Raw genomic sequence first — 27,960 nt, forward strand, 5'->3', positions numbered from 1 at the left:
ACATTTTTACTTCTTACCCAGACTTGTTTTGAGAATGACTCAGAAGGCAGCTTATAGTACTTGGCTTGGATACAAATGAATGTATTCTGGCCATAAGGTAATAATTATTTTTATTCACCTACAAGACTCACTGTGCCCAACAACCACTCACACTCAGACCTACGGACAATTTAGAGTCATCTGTGGACGGTGGGAAGAAACCCACACAGGCTCAGGGAGAACATGTAAACTCCACAGAGAAAGGCCCCAGGTTGGGAACCAAACCCACAACCTTCTTGTTGTGGGGCAATATCGCTGACTACTACGCCTCTGTGATGCTCAATAGGAATTTTTATGCATTTTCTCCCCCTTTTTGTTTTTAAAAGGGTAACATTATTTACATTTTTACACTTAGTTGCACCTGTAGCACCGGTTAACTGAAGGAGAACGTTTGTACACGTTTTCCTAACTTGTACAAACATACAAAGAAAAGAAAAAAACTGGTTGTATATTTGCCCAATGTTTTATGCCGTCTACCAAGAAAACTTTATTATTATTATTTTTTTTAATGCTGATATTTATCTAAGAAGTAAAAACAAATAAGTAATCATAATGGATAAATAAACGAAAAACAAAAACAAAAACAAACAGGCCCAAAATATCTTGAAACTGCATTTCCACAGAGATACAAACCAAATGAAGGGGCTTGGATTCAGCAGCAAAAACAAAGCAAAACTCAGTCATTGTAGTGCAAAACATTGAAGACGATCTTTATTGTTCACAGTTAAACACAAGCCACTGCTTTAAGTTCCTTTTTTGCCATTTTGTCCCAGATTCTCCAGCTCCGGTCAGAGTCCTGCTTTCTTCAGTTTGTGCTGATTGTACCTTCTGTCTTGGTTTGCTGTAGTTACTACGGTTGGCGTTTAAAGTGGATTGTTGAACATGCTTTAGATAGCGAGGCAGAAGGAAATGACAGCAGGAGTTCCCGGTGGACAACAGGATTTAGATGACTTTCAAAAGCAGTTCACTTCTAATGCTTAGAAGAAAAAAAAAAAAAAAAGATCCAGAACATTCATCAGACCTTCAGGGAGGAAAACCTGTGAGACATATTGTTTTTTCCTCTTTGTATGTAACAGCTGAACTTGACATGAATAACAACAGTTCCGTTTAGATATTATGGAAAACAGCCATACCACAAATGTTTAATCATTGCTATTTCCAAAGTGGTCAGCTGGTAGTCTGAAACAAACGTTTTTATAGCTTAAGCTTTTGTCAATTGCCAGGTCTGATTCAAATTTAGCATGTGTACTTTTGAGCTGAGTTTAAAAATACAGGTACAACAGAATGTGGACTTATAAAAATGCATAAAATGTAATGATTTAGTTAATTTCATTAACCTCCCTCATACGTGAATCAACATGATGCTATGCCCTACAATCTCACAACCAAATCACATCTGCCTTTTGACATATTTTGGACAAAAATTTGAGGGAGATTTGTATGGAAATGTTAAGTCTTCCAAATTAGTCAAGTAACAATAACGTCACAGTAACAGGGTATCTGCAGATAACAACCCGAACATTTCAAACTGATCACTTCCATCGATCTGATTTAACGCTTTCTCAAATACTAGCTCAACATTACTTAAAGATACCTCTCCCTGGTCAGTGCCAGAGCAAACCAATGCTGCTGATCAAGATACATGTACCATCGCTTGCTCTCCAGGTGTTTCATGTCGGATTTCATTTGAGCTGGTGTCTTAAAATTTGAAATGTTCAGTTCACTTGTGCCCGTTGGTGTCGACCACAGCAGATTTGTGGTTTTGTTTGTCCAATTTTTGAGATGCCATCTTTGAGCTTTCTCCTTCCACCAAAACATAATAGAGGTGAATGAAACCTTATTGGTAGTCTTCTACCAGCAGTTTTGAAAAGAATAAAACATAAAATTTTCAACAGCAACTTGTCTTTCCAAAAACAATGTCCTGATTACTTCAGGTAACCAACAGACTTTGTGAACATTTCACTCGCTTTCTTCAGTAGTGGCTTTCTTTGGATCATCCAAAGTAAGGGGGAAACGGTTTCCAAAAAGACAAGTTGTTGCTGACATTTACAAATTAAATGCTTCATTGTTGAGATAACCACAAACAACAATTTACTCACCTCTGCTGTGTTAAGCTGGAGGCAGGAATCCTGACAGATTTCTCTAGATCTGGATGAATAAAACCCGAGCTAGCTACACGGCTGACACAAGTACAGCCAGGAAGGAAATGTGCATTTTTAAAATCTACTTGATTTCACCCTTTAAAACTCAAGCTCTGGGTGTCACATACTGTTAGTGAATCATTGAGGATCTTTCTCCCAGAAACAAATTAATTTGTAAGTCCAGCATCTTTACTGGTAACACTTCAACTGTGTATCCCTGTCAACTTCTCAAAATTCCTCAGTGGAATGAATCAGTATGAAAATAATAAATAATGGAGAAAAAAAAAAGGGGGGGGGGGGGGGGGAAATCCTGTTGTCCACTCAGGGGAATGGAACAAATAACACTGAATTCCAATGAGTTGCTGACATGTTACTCTTTTGCTGATTTGTAGCTTTTCTCCATCATTAAACTTCAGTCCCTGCGCCCCAGCTCAGTTCTGTGTCTCTAACTGTGCTCGTGATGCGTTTCATTATAGTCCATGATCTTTAGATGCTGCTGCCGGGGCCGTCCTGACCCCGCCTGCCCCCGCCCTCCACCGGGCACTGCCCCTGCCCTCCTGCGGGGGCTTTCCTGGCTCAAGGCCCGCTGCTTGGGCTCAGCTGAGGGCTCCTTGGTGGGAACAGTGACAGAAGTGGTGGGAGCTGGAGCTGGGGCTGGGGCAGGGGCAGGGGCAGGAGTTGGAGCAAGGGAAGGTGCGATGCTGACGGGAGCAATATAAGCTTGGCAGGGAGGCTCCACGCACAGCTCAGTCTTCAGGCCATGGGCAAGGCCAGCAAGGCGTGGCGACGGTTGCTCCTCATCGCACTGACTCTCGCTTTTGTTGCGGAATAGCTCGCGCGCCCTCATGCCCAGGAAACTCTTGGCACTGGGGTACGAGCCCACGGTGAGTGGCGCATCGGAGGGGGGCAGGGGTGCGAGCGGGTTGGCGTGGGAACAGGACAGTGAGGGCTCGACCAGCAGGGGCGGGGCAAGGTCCTGGCTGCCATTGATGGAGTTGGCTGTTGACTTGGAAGAGTTGCTTGCCTTTGGTTGCCCTGGTGATAAAGTGCTGCCGTTACCCCGAGGGGAGTCGTGTGGTGATCTACTGGCCGCCTCCTCATTGTTGTGAGCTTTACTTGGTCCATCTGGCACCATGACACTGGAACATAGTGAAACAAAGGATAATCATTTTTAATTCATTTGAATAATACACCCACAAAATGCTTAAAATGATGCACCCCTATGAAAGCATGTAAGAAAATGATCATCTGAATATGAATGAATATTTTTGTCATCTTATTTGTAAAGAAAGAACAAACCTGCAACACAAGTTTATTCTAGCTATAAAAGGATGCAGACAAAACTAGGCTGATATTTATTAGGTATAATGTTTACGATGTTCACTGTCTTAGGTTAGCTCTAACCACAGGTGCACAGTTTGACCTTGACAGCAGAGACTGATGGGAATTTCAATTGCTATATATTTGGTTATATTTGGATATTTGGTTATGAATCAAAGTACATGACAAATAAAAATAAGTGATCTGATGATACTAGAAAGGCATCACCCATGTATATAAAATTCAGCCTAATGAAGTCTTTAACATTTAATGGAATTTAATAGAAACACATTATTTCAGTGAGGATTTTGGCAACATTTGGTTACTAAAATCACAGAACTTCACAATCACCAGTTTCGTGTCGCGTTTAAAAAGCTGTAAAAGTTGATGTGTGATAAGTTGTACAAAATAGACTTGAGCCTGACCTGGACTCTGCAGGAGTGTGTGGGTCAGTTCTGCCCTCTGGTGATGAGCTGGTGGCGGTGCTGGTTGGAGCCTCCATTTCCACTCTGCTGTACAGCTGCAGGAGCTCAGTGTGCAGCAGCTGAGTGATTCTCCTCTGAGCCTGATACCTGCTTTCTGAGGCCTGCAGCTCCGCCCTAAACACAGACAGATGAGACAGGGACAAGGAAAAAGACAAAGAGGGAACAGAATATGAGATTAAATTCAGTGACAGGAATACAGATAAAATACAGATGAGGTGTGACAGTCAGGCAGCAATAGTTCAGTGACTTCACAGGGGATTTGAAGCCATTTCTGTCAATACAAATACAATTGTGTAATGTCTGATCTACCATTGTTCCAGTGTTGTGATGCAAAAACATCAATCTCAATGCAGTTATCAGACTATTGTCATGATCATTGACACTAAAGACAGTCATGTAATGTCTCTGATTTTGGCTTTAACCCTGATATACTCAATACTCACTTTGCTTGACATTTTACATCCTCCAGGAACTTTTTCTGCTCAGCGATGAGATGTTCCTTCTTGGAGAGGTGCGTCTCCAGCTCAGCGACTCTCTGTTGCGATGCCTCAAGTTTCTGACCCTGAACCAGCAGACTCTGCCTCAGTGTCTCCACCTCTTTCCCATAAGACACCTGCAGCATTTGGGACTCCTGGGAGATTGGTCAGCAGCAGCACAAAGAGGAGGAAGGAACAGGAAATGTGAGAGTGTGAAGAGGTTTGTGGATTTATTGCTGTTTATTAACCATTTTTCATATGACAAGTCTTGACTTTGGGAATAGTTAACAAAAGTATAGAAGCCTCTGTACAAAACCACAATGGAACTAAGTTGTAACTTGTAGCGTAGACTTCCATATTTCACTTAATCAGTTAAAAAAAAAAAAAAAAAAGTCTCTCATTGCTTAATTTTTATCCTTTGTCATTTTCAGAATCTCAAATGTGATAATGTTGCCAGTTTCTGCATTATTTCATGATGAATGAAGCAGAAAAGATGATGCTTTTAAATATCACAGTGACAATAAGTCTTTAATCACCTAAATCTAATGGGTCTGTCCTCAAGTGAATATGAAAGTGAGTGCACCAAGTTCGTGAGATTGGAAAGGCTGTACACTTGGAAAAACGCAAATACATGATACTCCTCATCTCAGCCATCATGCAATACAGAGGCAACAAAAACAGGAAAAGGGCTTTTGGTTTTCATATTAGATTGATACTGGTATATGACGAAAGGAGAAGACTTATCATAGATAAAAGTCACATAGAAAGCACTGAAACTTCACATTAACATTTGTTTTGCCTATTCGTCACTTTCAGTCAAACACACTAGATTGAGTTTGGTAGATTAAGAGGCATCATCTCTGAGTGATGAAAAAGAACAACAGACTTACTGTCAGTGTCAGATCACTTGATGATCACCTGATGTTTATAAAAGATTATTTTGCTAAAATTATGGTACAGAATCTTCAGACTACCAAAAAAAAAAAAAAAAAATCATACTTGGGACCAAACCAGCTTCCTTTGACAAATGTAGCTGATGTTACAGTGAAACAAATAACACTTAGGCAGGACAGTTTTGAGTTGACATCCAACAAACCCAATTAGTGTCCCTTTTTTCACCTCAGCATGTTGTCTCTGCAGTTCTTTGCATCTGTCCCACACACATACACACTTTGTTCCACTGTACCTTTGTATTATCAGCGCCTGTGTGGTGGAACTCCTGCATGGACAGCTTATGTGCTTCCCCGAGGAGCAGCAGCTGCTTGTTCAGGAAGCTCATCTGCTGCTGGGTGCTCTCACTGTTGCTCAGCTGAAGGACACATGAGACAAAAAATAACAATAAAGGCACAATAGCAACCACTACAAATAAAATATGTCCTTAAAAACTTTTGAGATATCCGAACAAACTAAATAATTATTTCATTATTCACTATGTGGCCAAATTTCATGAAAAATATGTGACTATATAGCCATTCTGTCAGAATTACCTTAAGAAATCAATAATTGTTGAATCTATATCTTTAGAAATGCTTTTTTTTCCTTTCTTGTCCAGATTTCATTCAGTCTGGGTCAAAGGAGGGAAATGAGCCTCAGACAAAAACACACAAGGCTGAAAAACACCCGGAACCCCCACGTTGCTGACCCAGAAATAAGAGACCGAGCAACAACATCTCCAAGGCAACTGGAGGCCTCAGTCTGCTGTCTATACAAAGGTGCATGTGCTGTTGTACCTCCCAAACACTGACCCAAACTGTCTGTCAGGCTGCTCACTGTCCTGCAATTTTCCTCCATCTAGAAAGACGATGTTTTAAAAGGCAGAATTTTAATTTTAAACTTGATGCGTCTGAAGAGTAGAGCCCAACTAATGTGCTGATTTAATTACTAAAGCATTGAAATGCTGAGTGAACAGTGGGCATGCAGGTTTGTTAGCCAAGTTTCCTTTCTTTATCTTGAGCCAAACACCTACCAAGACAATGAGTCACAAAAAAACAAAATCAGCATCCTTCAAATTGACAACACACAGGAAATATCAGCTGGAAGTCCTGACTGATGCCTGTTAGGTTGTATGCTAATGATCTACCAATGATGATACCATTTAAAATGGTTTTACGAATCAAAACAAGAACTGAGAATTTCAGGCCATAGGTGCCATTTCCTAAAGGCCCTATTTGCTTTTAAACCATGACTACATGCAACCTACTGTGTTAAGGTGGTGCCAAACTTGAACTGTTGGCCTAGTGTCTGAATATAAACTCAACAGCACTGGTCTAATGACACACTGACATAAGTGATCCCTTTACCATCATGTGTACTGTTATCCTTTAAAAACCATATCAGTTTAATGAAAATAAAAAAAATCTCCTTCATCATGAGTCACACAAAACACGAAAACACACAAAACCAAGTGATGACACGTAAATGATTTTGTTCTGTCACCGATCCAACAAATAGACCACTGTGCCGCTTTGATGGCCGACCTTGATGGTCATCTGGTTGAGGAGGTGACCAGTGTGGCAGACTTTGTTGTTGGACCTCTGAAGCTCTGCCTCTAGTTCATCCATCCTCTTCTGACACTCCTGCAATTTACTCTGCAGACACGAGGCAGATTAACTTGGAAGATTCATTAGTAACTACAATATAATGTTATAATATTAATAATATTAGTGCATGACTATTACATACCAGGATGCAGATTATGCAGCGTGTGTGTGTGTGTGTGTGGCCGTACCTGGAGCTCCTGGTTCTTGGTGTAGTAGTCATCTCGGCCTTGCTGAAGCTGTCGGATTTGACTATGCAGCCTGGTCACCACTGTTTCCCGGTCTTCCCACAGCTGCCTGTACCGCTGCTGCTCCACTTGCAGGCTCTCCCTTAGAGACAAGATGTCCACACTCTGTAGGTTCAGCTGGTCCTTCTGCAAAAAAGACAACACATACGCACACACAAAAACTTTAAAGACTCACACAGACATTTGGCTACACAAGAGTCTGTGTTCAACATTTTTTTAATGTTTGCAGAATATTTTCAGTTAGTTGCTGCATGAATCTACCAGTGTTCCTTCTTATTTATGATTCCTACAGACTAAACAGCCTACTTGGCTTCTTTGGAGTCATCACTTGCTCGATTGCTGTCAGTCATGAATGACACGACTCCAATGGAACAGAATATTTTGCTCTGTTACGTGCAGTGGATCAGACCCAGAGGATTTGAGTTGTCTCAGTGATCAGTAAAAATCTTTTGGGAATACAGATGTTTCCTCCTTCTCTCTGGGTTTTTTAAAATGTAAAGCGTGAATGGTAGCTGTCGAAGAATAAAACCTGTGACCCTCAAGTCAGTAATAAAATTTCCAAAATCTACTACGCCCAGTGAGTGAGTTCAAAGGGCTAATGTGTGACAATGAGCTCTAGCAATCTCACCATTGCGTTGTTCTGCTCCTCCAGTGCAGTGGCATTGATGATGCGTCGGAGGAGGCGTCGGTTGCGGACGGCGTGCTGCTCCCTCTTGTAGCGCTCGTAAAGCAGCTGGTTGTGCAGCAGGAGCAGCTGGCCGCGCAGCGTGTGAAGCTCGTCCATTGGCGCTGAGCCTGGGGAGGCCAGGAAAATAATCATGTAATTAACATGGTCACACTCTCAGACACAAAACTAAACAAAATGAGATACATTTCTTTTCTCGAGAATATAACTGCAATTATCAGTCATGAACTTCACAAAGGGAAGACTTGTTGATTCGTAACACACACAGACCGAAAATTAGACATAAGGAACCAAAACCATCCATATCCTCAAGGCTCGAATACTGTAACTTACTGTGTGCCTCAATCACTGAATTGTCCCTGTCTCGCCTAAAACTGGTCAAAAAGCTGCAATGCGGCTTTCAACTGAGCCCAGGGAAGCAATTCACATTAGCCCTGTCCTGGCCTCTCTCCACTGGCTCCAAATATGCTTGGGAATTGATTTCAAGGTTCTGTTTGTCTTTCAAGCCCTCAGTGGTCTGTGACGTGATGGTCCCCCACCACATCGCAGACCCATTACTCACCTACACAACATCAAAATCCATTCCATCCATTAACGACTTCAAATCTCACCGACAAATACTTTTATTTTCATTAGCATTCGAGCTAAGTTGTACCCCTCATTTTTGTCTTCATTATGTTGACTGTTGATCATCATGTTTTATTTATGATAGCTCTTTCATAGTAGTGTGGAGCACATTGGTCAACTCCTTGCTGATTTTAAAATGTACTCTACGAAGTAATATCACTTTCAATCAAAAAATGTCTTAAATGGTAAAAATTACATTTTGAGAAGACAATGACGGAGACAACACTAACTAATGTGTGTAAATACTATTTTTTTTTGGATAATTAAGTGGAAACACCCAACAAAAATATTTTACTCCTTGTTTCACCTCTCACATGTTTTGAAGCTACATGGTCACTGCCTGTTGACCGCTATACAGCCGTGCTTCATCAGGGTATTTATCTAAACATGAATATTGTTGGTCCACATCCACTTGACAAGATTTTAATCAGGATTTTGATTTGAGAAGCACAAAAGCTGGTGGTAACAAATAACAACTCTTCTTTAAATTACATTCTAGAGATGTTTAACCAGAAAAATACTTTTGAATCAAGAATAAAAACCAGAAAGTCAGTCAGCCATAAACAGTGACAGGGGTTTTGCTTTAGATACTACTGAAAATACAGGCTGGGTGATAAATTGATTGTAATTCCGAGTTGGCAAAGATGTTTAACAAAGTCACAATGTTTCAATTTTGCTCAGGGTGACTGGCTACACATCGAGAGGCAAATAAAAAGATAGGAGAAGAAATTTCAAAATTTTTGAGCTGATTATGTTCTCTAGGACTGTGGGAACATTTTTGTTAAATCTCTATCCGGCCTGGTAACATCTGAACATACTGCTCATCTCCAAGCTCGTGATAAATCACCAGTCATGCCTAAATAATGCTCTGTCTGCAGGGGTTATAATAGTTTTCTTTTATCAGTGGTGTTCAGTGGTTTACCTCCAAAGTGCGTCCAGTCAGCTGACTTACTTGGCAAAGGTAATCTGTGAAAGAAAAGAATGAAAAGCTGTTTATAAAAAAGGATATTCTTCTTCTGAGCTGCTCTCATGTGATTCTATCAAACCCGGTTTCAAGCCTAGTTTCATCAAACCAGAGATCTACTATACGTCTTTCCATTTAAAGGCACAACCTGGCTGAAAAGATTGACTAACACACATTATAAATCTGTAGTATGTTCTCGACATGTCAAACATGATGTAGATGAAATTAAATTAAATGTGCCTCCAAATCTGCAACACATAAATGTACATTCTATTTTAAGAAGCTGCTCTGATTTTGCCACATCTTTGCTATGCTCAATCCTATTTGCATGTGCGGAAAATTGCCCTTAACGTCTGTGAAAAGTACTGTTTTTATGCAGAAATGCCTTGAACCAGCCACATGATATTTCATTAGTGACTCATAGGAGTTTGAATTGTTTCAGACATACCATGACATTGTTGGTTGTCCCAAGATGCAATAGGGATGTGGCATGTTGGGTGTAGGGCCTACTGAACAATAAATATAAGCTTCTTTCACTAGTTTAGCATAAAGATTGACATGGGGATGGAACAGGCTCTGTCCATCAAAGCTCATTGAGTAACATGCTTTTTTGTAACATTGTATCAAATTGTCAAAACAATGCACGTTAGTTCTTAAATAATGTGGCTCATAGGTCTTTGGTCTCCTTCTCACCAAATAGAACTGAAGGAGGATGAAGTTGTACTTCAATATAAATCAGTATACAAAAAGTTCAGCTGCTTTCGTTATTGTCACATTAATGTCATATTGCTCCACCATATTACAATAAAACGCCAGATTGATTATTTGTCACTAACTCTGAAGTTCGTTGTCCATGGCTGGCTCTGTTGAAGATAGATGTGGTATTAATAAATGACTGAAATGAATGAGGATGGACTGTTCTGAGCCCAGTACTAAAACCGTCTGTGCTGTTGGATTATTGGCCCACTCTGTGTATGTGCGCACGTGTGTGTGCATGCTTGTGCGTGTGTATGCATGTGTCCGTGTATGGCCAAAGAACGGGGTGGGGTGAGGGGGGTTGCGACTCTCGAACAATGTAATACTTGTTCTCAACTGGGTGTTTCCTTTGGGCCCCAGTAACAGACTGGGAACAGTCTCAGCAGGCACTGCACACTCAGCAGCACATCAAAACAAACTCCTCAGTTTCTTAAGTGCTCAACATCACTCATACAGCCTCAGAAAATAACTGTTCATAAATCAAGCCATGAAGAGGAATGTGCTACCATGACAGATGACATCGAATAGGCTACTCAATTACACTGGAAATGCCCATGAAAACTAAAAAAAACAACCTTAACACAAGTCTAGCTGTTTTTAAATGAGGCTACATCAAAGTCAAGCCCCTCACCTCTTCAGAACTTTATCATGAGCATCGCTCCCCTGCTGAACCAGGCGATCTAGCACCTCCAGTGGTGAAGCAGACACTACCCCTTCCTCTTCTCCATCCTCCAACCCCTCTTCTCGCTGCAACAGTTTTTCCATCGACGCCTTGTGCACTGCCTCTGAAGTCTTCTGCCCTACAAAGAGTGAGGCTGCCCTGGGCAGAGCCAGGTTGAAAAATGACTCGTAGGGCACGGGGGCTGGAGTCTTGCTGCAAGGGCTCGGGAAGAAGACCCCCAACTTGCCCACCTCATCATCTGGGGCAGAGGGACTCCGGTGCAGGTGGTGATCAATTGGGGTGAAACCCGACTGGAAGGACCAGGGCTGCTCCAGGCCGAGGACTGAACTCCTGCTGTCCCCTCCAACTCCCCCTCGTTCACTGCCAACACCGCTGGTGCTCGTCGTATTCTCTGCTTTGTCTGGAGTCGATACAACATGGTGGGTGTCCCGGACAGGGCCTCCAGGCTGGGTGTTAGAGAGCATCTTGTCTTGTGCCTGACAACCAGTCAGAGTCTCAGTGGTGTGATAGAAAGGGGAATCAAAGCCACGCAGGCCTGGCAGCTCCTGTGTGTCCTCAGTGATCTTCAGCAGCTCCTCTGTGATGGCAGCTGCAGCAGAAACAACACATTGAGGATTGTGATGGAGTTAAACCTGCATGTGCAGTGTATTCAGAATGTCAGTGTCTACATCACAACAGGTGCCAAAAAAGCAGCTATCCCACACAGAAAAATTGAGGTTTCTGCTTCCCTGTTTCTCCTCCAGAGAACAGAACAGCTAAGTATAATCAGCTTGCTTTAGCAGCAGTGCTTCTGCCATTTGGCAGATGCTTTTATCCAAAGTATTTCACAGAGCTGTAGGTGTCTTTAGTTTTATTACTAGTAGTGGCTCAAGTGGGATTTAAACCAACACCTGTGTGAAGCCAGCTAAATACACAGGGATATGAACAGGGATGTGTTAACATCCTGGGTATTTAGTCGAGTCCAGGAGCTCAGACTCATTTAACTACACAGTTGATACTCTAAAACAAGGCACACATCAAATGGTTTGTTTTTTTACTTCTGATTTGAACACAAACGGTATGTATGAAAACATTTTTAAGGTTTGCTGTCAAATATTTCTAATGTTTTACATAATTTACTTTATTTATTCATTGAGTTTTACTTATATGCTATTTTTGCCATCATTAAACACAGGAAGCAACTAAGACTGTAACAAACTTCTTTTGAAGAAAACAGTTTCAAGCTTGATTCGGTGTGGTTGCCAACCTGCTAATAGAGACCTCCGGATAGATTTCGGAGAGGTCTGTTTGATGCTTTGTGACGACGTCTTGCATGGAATGAATGGTTTTTCGCAGATTATTTTCCCACAGTGACTGGTTCTGGTTAAAGTAAATATACTTAAACCACTACTCACCCTCTTCCTTCTCCTTTTCTGTTCTCAGCTGAAGCTCCAGCTCATGTTTCTTCATGAAGACTGACAGTTCAGTTAAAGTCATGGAAACATTTTCTGCAGCTCCTATATCTGATGAGGAAATGTATGATCACATATGTTGGTACAATGAAACATTTTTATTGAGGTTATTTACACCTCATTAGGACTGAGACGCCCCCACAATAATTCTCACTAACTGTCCCAAGTGAATCTGACTGAACCCATTATCAGCTCTGTTGAGTGCAGTGAAAACTTGTATGTGCCTCTACTGTGAAATGTACTATGATAACTGATGTTAATGTGACTCATGATGACTGACCTCGGTTTGTTGTTCCGTCACCACTCTTCTCTGTGTCCTTCACTGGCTCCTGTCTTACCAGCACTGGCTTTCCACTTTCTCCTTGTTTGCGATCCTGAGAAATTGCAGCAACAGTAGTTTCATTATGAATTGTAAATGTGAAGGTTGTTTTCCTGTCAAATTAAGAACCTTTAGGTGCAAGAGACAGGTTCAGATATTTTCATTTAAATATTAGAGGTTATAATGGGTGTTAGTAGACACTACTGCTGAGAACCAAAAACATAACTACAATGGTTTAATCTCTTTTCTGACATTCATTTATTTCTGAGGACTAATTTAAAGACTAGCATTTGAAAAACCAAGCCATCTCCTACTGTTAAGGAAATTACTTTTCAAAATGATAGACACAAACTAATAGGGTTATTGTGATTATCTCAGATTTGGTTGATTTGGTCTTAATAATAAATATTTGAGGAATAGGATCAAATGAGGGCAGGAAATTTATCCATGGATCTTAATACCCTTTATCAGGATTTTTTAGAAAGGTTTTAAATAAAGATCTTTGTCTTTTGGTGAAACCCAGAGAACGTACCTTCCGTGGTGGACTTGACTGGACTGTGTTGGCTGGTAAGGAGATTATAGGGAAGTCATCTGATAGAGTGGGAGGTGGTGAGGAGGTGGCTGGAGTGCTAGAAGCAGGCGTTCCCTTCCCTCCTGCTCAAATCAAAGAATATCAGCAGTTAAAAGAAAATAAGAATTCCAGATTGTTACTCAACTGCAATATAACAATGAAAAAAAAAAGTTACAGTATTTTTTGACGATGTAACCCATACCTGATGTGCAGTGGAAGCGGCTGGGTAGGTGTGAGGCACTGTGGGAGAGCTCTAAGTTGGGCGACATGCCCCTGGAGGAAGGGGGCGTGGCCATGCCACACAACGAGGAGGGGCTCCACAGAGGGTCCTTCCCCCCACAGGAAGAGTTAAGTTCACAGGTGGAGTTCTGAATTGAACAAGAAATACAACAGCAAAAATATCACAAATCTAACGGTTGAACAATCCACATTATTTCTGGCAGAATAAGATTAAAGACACTCAATGTGAAATTTTAACCAGAGGAAGTTATCTTAGCATTCAGACAAGAAACATGTTAGCTTCCTGTTTCCAATCTTTATGCTGAGCTAAAATAACTTGCTGCCATTTCTAATTTTATAATGAACAAACCAGATTTCGAAAGCACTGAAACAAGCCACATTTAATCTAATCTTCTGCTCTGCATGATGTTCTGTGTGGGATACATGGTTATGTTTCTGCGATTCTCTCCCTATTTATTCCATCGACATTCACGTGTCCTTGCTCACACTTCCTGAACCTGTAATAGATCTCCTTTTAGTTGGTTTTATAGTAAGGTTTGCCTGGGAATTGGGATTAATGGGAATAAATCTAAATCACCAAGTGATCCAGACTCTTATCCAAAGACAATGATATTTAACTGAAGCTCAATTGAAACACACTATTTTCAATACAGCATTACTTGGTAATGACAGAGGAGCAGATGGAGGTTGAGCATTTTGATGCTCTGAACACGCTGGCTGCTAAAACTCTTAAACACATGTCCTCTCCAACTTCTAAGGCAGAAAAACAGATAACTACTTCTTGTCTTTATGGTACAAGAAACAAGTCAACAACAAAAACCTAAGATAGGTGGGGTTTTTTTTTCCCTAAAATGGTTTGTGGTGTGCCAATGTTTTCCAGATTTTCTATCTGTCTTGGTCACAAAGACAAATACTGAGACAGACCCCGGGGGGCACAAAAACACCCAGACCCCGCCCTCTGGTGGCTGGACCAATAATAGAAAGGGAGAAATGGTCTCCCAGGCAACCAACCCTCGGGAGAGGTGATAGAGAGATGGCAGGATGAGGGCCGGGGGGACAAAAGCTCCTGAAGCTGGACCCAATGATCTGACTCTGTTGACTCAAAAACAGTTGTTCCACTGACCTTTCCCCATCTCAAAACAAGGTGGCCAGTTGCTGGACTAACTGAGAGCTTTGCAGGATTTTTTGAGAAATACGACTATTGTTTTTTTATGTAGACTTTACAAACATTTGGTCTGATATGTAATAATTTACAAAGCATATTACTTACAGTTAGATTGAAATAGCAGTTAAAAAAAAAAAGAAAAAATCAAGGGTATGCACTAGGGACCGACAGTAAGAGTAGATCTCACACAAGGTTGACAAAGGACAGAGGAGACAAGTCGACTACTGTACTGCTGTTGTTGGAGCTGTTGATGGGTAGGCATTTTATAGCTTCTGTAATTATTTGAATTCAGCAATAATCTGGAGCAAAACACTTGGAATTTTTGTGTTTATATATACACACAGTACAGACCAAAGGTTTGGACACACTTTCCTATTCATTTGAATGAGAAGGTGTGTCCAAACCTTTGGCCTGTACTTTATATATATTAACTTTAACTTTGCATTACTCTTTGTTTCTTCTTCATGAGCACCAGGTGGATGATGCCTCACTCATACTTTTTAATGGATGGCGTTATTGCTTAATCTGACAGCCATGGAGAAAGGAGGAAGAGAGGGCATAACACAATCCAGAGACAACGCCTTGTCAGAGCAACTATTAAAGATGACTCTTATTTCTGGCAAACCAAAGGTCAATCAGAACAGCTCCCTTATATCATACAGCCCTGAACAGACAGGCAAAGGCCAGAAACAAGTTTCTCCCTCATTTTCTTAGTTACAAGGGCACAAGATCTGCTCCATCTAATTGGTGATCTGGAAAAAAAAAGCTACAGAACCTTTTTTAAAAGTTCATCATGAACTACAAGTCTCTACTGATTAGGACGAAGTGAACAAAGTTGGTGGAATGCAGAGAAAGTGATTTATTTAAAAGAAGAATGTCAGAGAAGAGATTAGTTTGGAAGTGCAAATCTGATGGACATCTGTATCAGATTCCCACTTGCTCTCATATGAAGAATAAAACTGATGTGGATCCTATGAACCTATATGTAGAAGTGGTACCATCCTCAAGCTGTCAGCACAGAGAAGTTTTATCATCGTCCCATGGTATCACTCTGTGGGCAGCAGTTACTGACCAGTCATGTGCATTAAACCAGGATTTTAAAATGTGTTACCTGGCGTCTGGTGGTCTGTGGGCTGCGGTAGGTGGACTGTGTCCCTGAGAGGGAGGGCAAGGACAGAGGTGGAGGCTGACGTGGAGTTGAGAATGGGGTCGAAGAGGAGCTTCCTGTTAAGAAAACATTGCTGTACTGTTTGCCACTTCAGTCAAACAGACAATAGTAATACAACAGAATCACTGAGGAAAAAGGTGAAAATTTAACTACAGATTTCTTTGAAAATGTGTGTGGCCTTTAAGAATATAAATAAAGAATTGAAAAGATCAGCCTTGGACTACAATATGCAGTAAAATATGCAGTAAAACCATCCTCATAACTGACCAAAATACCCTTAATCGTTAATGTGTTTGCTTCCAATGTGACATGATATGAAATAATGATTCTTTTTGGCAAGCAGGAGGAAACACGTCATAAAGGGTGATAACTGACCAAACATACTATGAGTATGTATCGGTGCAGGGTTTAGATTACAATATGACAAAACTGAAATTTTATACTGAATTTCTATGATATATAATATGCTTGGATTAAATATGTGTTTCTTAATAACCAATATCCCTAGAAAGATGCCTAAATATATCTGGAACATCAAATTCTGACAAGAGGAGATCTGATACACTAATTGTGTGTGTTTTACTGGTAAATTCCTGCAGCTTCTTTCTCTCGCATTTTTATCACATTCAGAAGGCATAATGATAAACATTATCAGCGTTATCCCTCTTCTTTACAGACCATAAACGGTTTTTTAATAAAAAGACATGATAATTATGAATTTGTGCAAACGAAAAAGTACCATATCATCAACTCAGATTTTCTCAATATCAGTGTCCTCTGAAAATCCAGTATTGTTTCAGCTCCATTAAACTTAATCTGCAAGAGGTTTTCTGACCGTAGCTGCTGTGTAAGTCCATGTAGGGGCTAGAAGTACAGTCTTGTGTTCGCATGTGGACTTGTGGGTAGAAGTTCTCAGGCATGGTGGCATAGCCCTCCTCACAGGAGGCCTCCTTGGGGTCTAGAGACACTTTGGCACATTCAATGACGATATCATGGATTTCATACTTTTTCCACCTACAGTAAATCAAAGCAACATTCATCATTGTGATGCAGCAGACTTAGGTGAGAAGATTTTGACAACAGTGTGTGACTTGCCTTGTGGGATCAAGCTCGTGGTCCTTTGTTCCTGTCACCAGTTCAGGGTGTATACGGACGTGTTCAAGCATTGGCTAAATGAAAGGATTGACGTGAAGTTTACAAAATTCATTATACAAAGCATAGCAGCAGAAGTCGTATCATCACTACTGGAAGTCTTAGCTTTCAAAAAGGCCCCTGACTGGCATTTAAAAGTTCAATTATCTAACCAGTTGGGTGTTTTTTGTTTGTTTTTTTTAAGTAAAATAAATAGTCATGAACAAACATCCATAGGAGACGGGTCATGGAAGCATATTTGAAAGGCCTATACCAAATTGCTCCTTACTGATATTGGACTGCAACCAGCAGCATAATGCCCATACATGAGCTAACGAGCTCTCCCTCACTGAGGCTCATTCTACAGGGTGCAAACCAGACACACTCTGAACCATCCTTCACCTGCTTCTAAGTCTGTGTGGTGCACATCTGGCTCTGCTTCACCTGAAGCTGCAGGTGGGGAGATGGTTTTCTATCATCTGACACCAACACTACTGGGATGTGTCCCTCATCTTTCATGTATCTGTGTATGTATCACAATGCTTTAAGTTTCTAGCGATGCTCACCTTTACTACCTCTTCAAATGTTTCCATATTCTCCTTCATGCTGTAGTGGGATCGCAGATAGGACACAAAGTTGCACGGGTACATGCCATAGAGGCGATGGAAGAGTGAATAGACGCTAGCATGGAGGTGGATCAAATAAACCTCTGAAAAATGCCCTGAATGAGGAGAAAAAAACAAATGTGAACTTCAGAATCCAATGCTAGAAAATACAGTCACAGTATTTTCTTTTCTCTTTTCTTAGTTGTTTTTAGTCTGAACAAACAAGGTTTAACCCCTTTAACCAAAGTGGGCTTTATAGTTAAAAAATTGAGCATTATGTGAGCAATCTGGAGGTGACCTATCCAAAGATCTTTTAACCACTTTCTGAACAATTACATACATGATGCACTAGCTTTTTTTTTTTTTTTTGAGACATGCTGGGATGCTCCTACCGGGGTTTTTAAGGTTCCAGGATGCCAGGCGGCCAAAGATGTCAAAATACTCCCACAGATGTTGTTTTCCAGCTTGAGGGATCATGGGTAGTAGAGTGATCAGTACCAGAACTCCAGTTATCAGCACTACAACGTCCGTGTCCGTCTGCCAGGAAATGTAAACATCAGATTTTAGGACACCATTATTTGACATTCAAATGTTGTAATTAAACTTAAATGGCAGTCTGGCCTTCTGGGTGTTGTGTATTAATCAGAATGAAGAGGAACATTCTACTTAAACAGTGATCCATATTTACCAATATTTAAACACACAATATAAAGAAATTGTGACAACTTATATCATTCGTCCTATATTTGTAAAAAATTTTAAAGCAGTGGCACAGCAAACATAGATATTGGCAATACTGGAGGTCAGCTGTAGTGTGGTTAAAACTTAATCCAATCAAGATTTAATCAACAGACTTTACAAACCCCACTTCTATCCAGTTTGAGTAGACAAGCATGTAGTGTTGCTCTGATGAACACCGATTGTCAAAGCTAATCAATGACATGCTGCATCAAACCCTGGAAGGAACTTACTGTTTTCTTCAGTATTAAAAAGATCTCTTCTACCTCACGAAAGTGATTAAAACACAATATGACTTAATATCACATACATTTTTCAAGGTAGATGTGTTGGAAAAAACCAAACCCTCATCAAACCGCAAACCTTCAATCATCTTGACATTAGTCTTTGTTAACTGAGTCATAACTGGACCATTACCTTCAGGCATTTGAGCAGCGAGAGCAGCAGAGGGTATCGGGCAATCTTATGGATCCAGGACGGTTGTTTGCGGATTACGTGGCCGAGCAGGGTGAGAGTGGGCAACCGGCAGGCCTGTTTGGTCATACACTCATTCATCTTGTCCAGAAGGTGCTGGGAGGGAAAAAAGGGAGGGAGGTACAGTAGTGTTATCTGAGGATTCATCAGTCATTATTGGTGACAGGTTGCTACATTTCGTGATTCTTTTTTTTTTTTAGATAATGCAGTAACCTTGATTCACATTTGTATTTTTGTATCATATCTTTGAATGTAATATTCTGGCCTAAAAAGTAAGAGACAGTGCAGTGGTATGGATGTTTCTGTTACGTGAAAACAAATCTAAATAAGAATGTTTTAATTAGTAATATAACGACCTCAAAGCTCTGTACCCCAATCAATTAAAACAATTCACAGACACATAATGGGTTGTTATGGCAATATGCAAACACACAAACACAATGCAACAACAACATTGAGGAAACTGGTGACATTTTTAAGGGCTGAGGGCATGAGCACCAACACAATGAATCTGTTTTATTGCTGCTTAAATTTGTGAGTCTGCACTGCAAATTAAATAATCCCACAATTTTATAATAGAAGACAAATCACACAGTCATCTAGTGAATTCATAAATAAATAATCTTATTTATAAGGGCTTTTCAAGACACCCGAGGACATTTTACAAAGCAAATAGGACGTTTTTCTAAAAAAAACAAAAAAAAAAAAACAAAAAACAAAACTAAGAAAGGCATGCTCATGGACACACATGATACAACAATAAATTCATGTTACAGAGCAGGAAGAAATGTCAGCCTGTACAAATGAGTTCATTTGGGACTTCAAAGTATCTAGACAGTATGAATGGTGCTTTATTCTCACTATTCTTTCACATTAGAAAGTCTCAAAGAAGAGCAGCACTATCACCACAAACTGGTTATCCACTTGCTCACACTAAATAGGTGGAACTACAATGACTACTCCCTCAGACATGTTTATTAATGACTGATCGCAATTGTAAGATTAGTCTAGTCCCTGACAAGGACAATACCTTTATACAGTTGACTCAAAAGACTAATTTTTTAATCTTAGAAGTGGAAAGAATAGGTGAAATAAAAGCTTCCTCTACCGTGGACTATAGTGCACCGCCTAGTGCTACAGGTCAGTGGTTCCCAAACCTCAATTCAATATCTCTGCTTTGACTATGAGGGACAAAGATTACATCAGGGTGTTCCTCACCTTATCGTGTGGCTCTCTGACTGAGGAGAGGATATGCATGGCCTGGGCAGAATTTGTTTCCAGGAAGTAGTCCACCAGCCCATTCAGCAGCATAGACCCTCGCTCTTTAAAGGAAAACATTTTAAGGTTGTTAGTTTTTGAAAGAAAAATAGGCGCACTATATTCAAAGACCATGATTCTCAACAGATGCAATTTTGACATAGTGCTGGCAGATAGATGAACCATGATGATGGGACACAATACAGGTGTCCATACCAGTGCTGAGCTGCTCGTTGATAAGGCCTCTGATCTCTTCTAGTTGGTGGAGGTCAGAGGTCTCCAGGTGTGGGAGGAGGTCTCCCACGTTGGGCTGCTCCCTGGCCATGGTGGCAGTGCTGGAGATGGAGGCAGCGTCACTCTCACAGTGTCCGTCCCTGCCTGCCTGGAGGACTCCTGGGGCCACCCTCCAATACAGTCTCCAGGCACCTCTACATCCAAAACATGAACATTAACAAGAATTAGTAAGAACTTTGATATAGGTATACATGGTCAAATGAAAAGCCACCTCTGTACTGGAAGGGGAAAAAAAAAAAAAACAAAAACGACTGACCTACATGTGTTTTACTCAGGCTTTTTACATAAGGCCCCTGAGGGGTAAAATAACCCACATTATTGGCTGATATCGCCTTGAGAAGGTGATATCAGCCATCCTTTCAGAGGAATGCTGCTTCATTTCCCATGAGGCCATAACATAAGACAACTATATACAACTCTGTCCACATTCTCCGCAATTGATGGTTTAAAAACATAAAAAAATAATTTGCAAATTCCCAATTAACTGATTTTTCTACACTATAACTTTTTCGACAACTTTAATTTTTATTACCAGTGTTTACTTCCATTACGTGTTCTGCCATTCCATTTCCAGTATTTATGAATTTCATGATGGTGACATAAAAAAGGGCTGGGGCTGTTTATGAACTGGTTGGTCAGAAAGGAGGAGTGAAAGGCTAAAATTCAGAGGACAGAGTGAGGGTGCAACTCTCTCCCATCATGCAAACACCTGAACCTTGAACTGCTGAAGCTGTATTAGGCACCTCCAAGGTAGAAAGCCATAGCTTAATAAAAGATTAAACAAAATTTTTGAAGTCCCACTGGAAAACAAGAGTTCTGACCAACGTGGATCATGTAGGTCATAATGGGATTAATTGTCACAAGTAACAAAGGTGGTGGATAATAAGTGGAAGCTGCCTTCATTAGCTTGCTCATCAACTTGCTCTAATAAATAGTTATATATTGAAAACAGCAAATCAAAATATAATAATAGTTAGTGACACAGCCAAAGAGTTATTACTAACTCTGTAGCTCTTCTCAATTAGTCTTTTAACTCATTTTGGTTTTTACCCTGAACTTTACTGTTTGGTGTAAAAAAAAAAAAACAAACAAAAAAAAAATAACTAAATGTTTGAACAACTAGTCCAGCTACATTTGCTAATGAAGACTGTAGGATATGATTAAACGTTGAGTCACAGCTTGTCATTGGATGTAGATTATTTTGCTTTGATTAATTTTTTATTACAATTAAGACCCACATAATGTCAATATCAAATCCCCAAAATGCTTACTACAATAAAAAGTATATGTACTGTGCCAATTTAATTGCTATAAATATATCTTCTGTTTTCTGAACAACTTAATTTTTTTCCCACTGGATTGGAAAAGTTGTTATGAACATCCAAAAAACTCTAAAGGAAGCACTACATGTATTCATGTAAAATGTTTAGATGTTTGACAGTAATCAAAAAAACAAACCTATTTTCCATCTATGTACAAGTTATTTAATCCGGACTGAAAACTGAGTGTGAGAGACCCCTCTGAACACATGTAGCTTCATACATGAAATTCTCACCTCTTCAGATTTTTTGAACAGTTCTTTTATTTGCCTTGAAAGTTTATAGCAAATGTTATATTTTGCCTAAATCAATTAATATTTTATTTCATAAATATCACATTCTTTATTTTTAATTCATAGTCATATGTTGTACTGTGCTGACAATTTCTTTTTAGACTTACTGGCCTTGCTTTTCCATTGACTTCAGGGACATTTGGACAGTGGAAAAGCATAGATTTTACTAGAAGCATCAATTACAATTTCATTTTATTCCCACTGAGCCAGCCAAACAGAGAGGTGTGGAACAATCATGAATGTTATTTATTCTGGTGTTTTTCACACTGTGACATGAAAAAATATTTTAAACTGAGAAGGAAAACATAATTGTGTTACTCCTCAGGCAAGTACAAACTTAACAGACATTAACACTTGTCTACGATCACATGTGAAATGCTGAATACAAAAAAAGGAGGGATATAGGTAACTATTACATCTGCCCTACAGCAAAATACGCATTTTAGGACTTCCATACCAGTCCTGGTGTTCCCATTGACTGAACCATAGACCCTAACTAACACAACAAAGTACAAGTCAAGGAAAGGTTAGAGAACCAACTAAGAACAGATTAATCAAACAAATAATGTGGAAAACCTCTGAGACACGATTAACACACTGTGACAAAAGCCGATATATGACCTGCACCTTATCCAACCCGGCTACCGTCAATTCAGCTCAGTCCTCCCCATTTATCACTAGGCCAGGGAATGAGAAGTAATGCAAGCGGTACGCTTTCATCAAATTTGCTTTAAAAAGACAAATTGCCTTGAAGGTTCATTATATTAGGTTATTAGTCTATTCATTTTGTCTGTGAAACATCTACACTAGATGCTGAGTCAGTCATTACACAAAAGGGGAGTTGAGCTAATCTCCATCTGAAAAACAGACATTAATAATCCTGATAGGCAGGTCATTATCGTCACAGTGTCTGCACCGGTGCCCCCAACAGATTATTCCCTCACAGGAGTTACAAATCAGCAGCAGAGATCTCATCAGTCCTTCAAATCTCCTTTCAACACTTGCACCACATACTCAACTCAACTGATTACAATCTTGTGTTTGAAATTTGTTGTTGTTGTTTGTTTTTTATAAATCAGGGCCAGTAAATTATTTCATTAGTGACAAATATTAAGTGCATCAACACCAAGTGGCATGTTATGAATCCAAGACAAAATGTGCTAATTCAGAAATTGAAACAAAACCACATGCAGCACAATTTATCTCATTTCCTCTCTTACTTCTGATAAAGAAAATACCCTCTGAGAAGAAACATGACAATATGAGTAGCCACTGCAGTTCCTGACAGATCAAAACAAGGCAATAAAAGCTCAAATAAGTTCCTGTTTGTTGATTCTCTGAAGATGTCACAGCCATGCTGTGTCTCTCTTTTCAATTAACTGCACAGTCATGGGGATTGGGGTGTGGACAGTGGATTTAAGCATGGTTGTTTTTAACCCTCGTCTTGCAGGGACAGGTCAGTGGCACAAACACGAGCCACCCTCAGTGTTGTCTCAAGCAGCTTGGGAAAACACTCAGGAGGACACAAAGAACCTTTATGTAGCCCAAGCTTCCAAGTACACACTGAAAATAACATTTGGCTGTGCGCAAGCTGTTACCAACAGGCTCCTTTTCTCCTGCGAGAATATTTTAAAGCAGTTTTGTAAAAGAGAGAAAAACAACCTAATCAGTCCAAGAAATAATTACCATCAACCTAGCTGCCCTGATCAGCCAACAGAGATCAGCTTGTCTGTCTGTGCAGTACTACACTAAACAGCATTTAGAGCAGCAACTGTATATCAACCATTTTAAAATCATCCATTACTGTGTTTATTATTTGAATGAGCCAATGAATAGGAACTGTCCAAATATTGTTCATGTCCATCATATGTCTAAAATAGAATGATATTAAATGACAATTCTGACAATCATTTTCATTTTCAATCAATTACTGCAGTTTTTTTTTTAAATCAATATATTTTCTTGAAGATCAGTGATCTCATTTAATTAATTAAAAAAAAAAAAACATCAGGAAAACACAAAACACCACCCTGCAAGTACTGCAAGGTAAGAGAGTGGACCATGAAATGTTTCACCTTGAAAATGCACAAATGATTAATTGATCAGCAAATGAGTTGCTTGACTGACTGATGAATGACGACGTTTGAGCTTTATTCAATTTACAATGATAAACTAAAATTACTGCCTCCACAGACAGTCAAGTTACACTTCCCATCCTCAATTTTCCCGGCTAATATATCTAATCTTTTCAACTCAGCAAAAACACAGAATTACCCCATGACCTTTGAGAACCAAAATCTAATCAGGTCACGCTTGAGTTCAAGTTGTTTGTGGCACATAATAAAGACATGCCCTTGAGGGAATGCTGTTTTCATGGGAAAAAAAAAAAAAAAAGGGACGGACTGATTGACGGAAAACCCACAGACATAACGGCTCCGGCCACAGAGCAGCTGCTACACCACAGAGGATGGGAGGAGCAGCCAAATGCCAACTATAAGAAGCTAGAACCAACAAATGTTTGGTATTGTCATTACATTAAAAGACAAAAATTATTATGCAATATGATAAAAAAAAATCTATTGCTGCCAATATGTTTTCTGCTTTAAAACAAAACAAGCAGTATAAAGGCATAAGTTAGTTTTCAGTTAGTATGATTTTAAGGTTTTGAGCCAAAAATAATTATTCTTAAGTTCGTAATTGTAATCAAGCCCCTTGAAACCTATAAAACACTAGACCTTGTTTTTACAATTGAATGTCATTTGAGAGTCCAATCATTGACCAGGTGGTTCTATTGCCTTTATTCCGCTGCAGATCTGGAAAGGCAGATTTTGAAGCTGAACTTTAGGCTTGCATACATACACACCACATAAAGAGTTTACATTTATGTTTGACTGCACTATCACATCCTTAAACTCACTTCAATCATCTTTCTGGGCTTGCACCAGAGATGACCATGCCAACTGCCTTCTGATTGATCATTGCCCAATCAGATTCAAGCGTTAAAATGTAGCCAAAATTTCAGCTTCAACTATAACACAGACTTTTGAGAAGGCACCTTTTCTTATGACCTCACCACTCATTATGTGACACATGACATTATATTTACGTTAATATCCATGTTTTTCTAGGTTTCTCAAACCCAATTTTCTCATGCACATTTATTTCAAGGGTTTTTCAAAGAGAGATTTGAACAACATCTCAACATCTTATTGATCTTATTTTGAACTCATAACATTTGAGTTTTGGGATTTTGAGGCGGGCTGCATTCGTGTGAAACCAGTCTACACTGACTGGGAATGCCATAATCCCTTTTTTACCCAGATGGGCAGATTGAGCTGTATTTAAACCTCAGGACTCTCGAAATCTTGTTGTCTTATTTTAATTTGATTTCTTGTTTGAGCAGTTTAAAATTTTACAATTATTCAAAGCTTTATGACATAGGAAGGGTCTTAAAAGGATCCATAGTAACATCCTAATCGTAAAATTATTCATCGTGGCTGCAGCCCTATGTCAGTGGGGTTAGCATTTTGATATCTCAGGCAAAGTAGAGGCTGACAGATGTCTGACACAGGAACAATGAGTCCAGGCCAATGTGATAGAAGGGTCATGAGGTCACACTGTAAAACTAGTGACCCATTCTGTCTCCAGGAGGGAGCAGGACCCTGAGTGATGACACAGGCTAACAGCAGCACATTAATGACTGGCACGATGACACCAAATGGAATCTCATGCCGAGTTAAACTTTGATGCAGCTATAAGTTAAAACGAACGGGGGCATGAGGATGCATTAGATCTACACGAGTAATGACACGTCAAATAAGCAAATCGATCGCACGCAGACCTAAATGAGCCAGTGTGGTGGTGAGGTGTCCGCTGAGAGCGGCGCAGAGCCGGGACAGGCTGTGGACGGAGGCTGGAGAGGAGCTGCAGCTGCTGCTGCTGGAGGGACTGACCACTGGCTGCTGCCTGTCGTAAACAACTCAGAGAACAATGGGCAGGGTTGGGTTTACTTTATCCCATTATTAAAATATCTCAGCAGCCCCCTTCTGCCAGGTCGAACGGCGACTCACAGCCAGTCGGAAACGCAAACTTCACATTAACGCGTCTAAAGCATGAAGATCTACTAAATCAATCGCCGGGTCTTTCGGAAAACAAGTCAGTCCCACCGCCGAGAGCTAACGTTAGCTGGGAGCAGCGACTCACAATCGGTCGTGCACTCGTCTGGCCTGTCAGCCGCTTTCAGACGCAGAAAAACAAGCCGACCACTTCACGGATAGCGAAACAAGTCGTGTGCGTTGATATCCGCTGCAAGAAAACACGTTAGATGAAAATAATCGGAGCTGTTTACCTGTTAGAGTAGCTGCACTCCACAGGGCGCCGCCATCTTGAACACCTCACAGCCCATCCCACCGCAGTCAGCCTCCGCTGCCGGGCTGCATGCAAACTAATCCCGTGAGTTAGCGCCTCACGAGTGGTAACCGCAACTTTTGCATTCAATTCACCAACGCTACAGCTAAGAGCAGAGTGATAAATTGCATATGCAGACTCTGGTGTGTAATTCCAATCCGTCAGCCGTTAGATTGTCGGCTCTGCTGACTTTACTGCAAAGCTAAACTTGTTTTCCCAGCCTCCCCATTGGTGGAAGGATGATAGCGTGTGTAATGCGGTTTCGCGTGACCCACATGTGAACGGCGCACGCGCAGATTTGACATATGTGTTTTTCACCAGGTACCTGAGGGGTGTGTATGGAAAGCCATGTCTGCAGGGGGAAACTAGAGCGAGCAATAATTAGGAATGCAACGACACTGGGTCAGAAGAATCACATGCTGAGAGAAAAAAAGTTCACTTATCAAGACTAAATAACAGAAACAAGTCAAATTCGTGACACTACCCCAGATGTGACAATAATCCAAATGTTTGACTTCAGTAGTTTCAGTTTTGATTTATACAGTCTATGTTTTACAGAAATTACTATATTATTTTGACCTGACATATTTTATATATTTGTTTTATTTGTATTTACCTTTTACGTTCTGATTGCATAACACAGCATATTATGTTGCATTATAGTTGCTGAGAAAAGATCTGCATCCTCTTGATATCAAAATAATTCCAATTAAACCGCTGGCCTGACAGTAAGTAAAGTAAGGGTGGTTGTCATTTTGGCTCATTGGCTCACTAAAGATTTTATTCAAGTCATGTGTGAAGTGGATGAAAATTCAGGACCTGTAAATGTCCTACAGACATTTACTGCAACAGGTGATAACAGGATGTAGAGGAGTCAAACGTTGGCCAGGACATCATTTAACTTAATTTCATTTCATTTAACATAATTTAACATAGGTGTTGCAGAGAACTAAAATGGTGCTGTCATACAGTGTAAAGTAGAAGAGTTCAAACATCACATTAGATTAGAGTCAGTTGAACTATCATGGCACAAGTGAATGTACAATTGTTGTTCATCTATCAACAGTGCATATAGTAACAGGATAAAAGAGCATACAAACTATGGTCTCTGCAGTAAAATGAATGTGGCTATAAATAATGGAAAAACAATAACAAACAATCACTGGGTGGCGTGCATTTCTTTAAAAAAGACACAATTATAATTATTAACATGGCATAATTATTTTTAACTGAGATAAAAATTTAAATATTATACATGCATGCTCTTTCACAACTTTGAAGAGTAGATCATGAGCAATCATAAACAGAACCACACAGCAAACAAAAATCCAAGACTTACCAGTGTAGTTTCAGAGACATCACCACTTAAACCAGCCTAATACCAGATAATAGTAATATCATCAGGGTCTGTGCTGCAGTTCCACTTATGCAGGAGAAGCCTGTACCACCCACAGTGAAGGTAGCGGTTTCACACCTTTACACCAATAATGAACTGAGAATTATAGCTTAGCAAGGTGTCACATGAAGCTTTATTGTGAACTTGTCCATCTGGTGAGAAAGCTGTGTTT

General features: G+C 40.1%; 1 protein-coding gene across 2 annotated transcripts; it reads right to left on the reverse strand.

Annotated features, from left to right (window-relative positions):
* Window positions 1-722: 722 nt before the first annotated feature.
* Window positions 723-26,572, reverse strand: tsc1b (TSC complex subunit 1b). 2 transcript variants are annotated; one of them, XM_029516337.1, is made up of 22 exons: window positions 26,334-26,572; window positions 20,296-20,507; window positions 20,041-20,144; window positions 18,766-18,918; window positions 18,003-18,147; window positions 17,572-17,726; window positions 16,970-17,043; window positions 16,710-16,888; window positions 15,818-15,930; window positions 13,504-13,669; window positions 13,263-13,387; window positions 12,692-12,785; window positions 12,355-12,462; window positions 10,910-11,549; window positions 9,481-9,524; window positions 7,875-8,041; window positions 7,190-7,372; window positions 6,939-7,049; window positions 5,648-5,770; window positions 4,429-4,616; window positions 3,926-4,099; window positions 723-3,319 (listed from the first exon to the last, which is right to left on the reverse strand). In XM_029516337.1, the coding sequence occupies exons 2-22, from the start codon at window positions 20,402-20,404 to the stop codon at window positions 2,626-2,628; spliced, it is 3,849 nt and encodes a 1,282-aa protein (XP_029372197.1). In that variant the 5' UTR covers window positions 20,405-20,507; window positions 26,334-26,572; the 3' UTR covers window positions 723-2,625. The 2 variants fall into 2 exon arrangements, with proteins under 2 accessions (XP_029372197.1, XP_029372196.1); XM_029516336.1 differs by having other exon boundaries at window positions 2,626-3,319; window positions 13,263-13,384.
* Between the last annotated feature and the right edge of the window lie 1,388 nt (window positions 26,573-27,960).

The sequence above is a fragment of the Echeneis naucrates genome, chromosome 12, assembly GCF_900963305.1.
Source record: "Echeneis naucrates chromosome 12, fEcheNa1.1, whole genome shotgun sequence".
NCBI lineage: Eukaryota > Metazoa > Chordata > Actinopteri > Carangiformes > Echeneidae > Echeneis > Echeneis naucrates.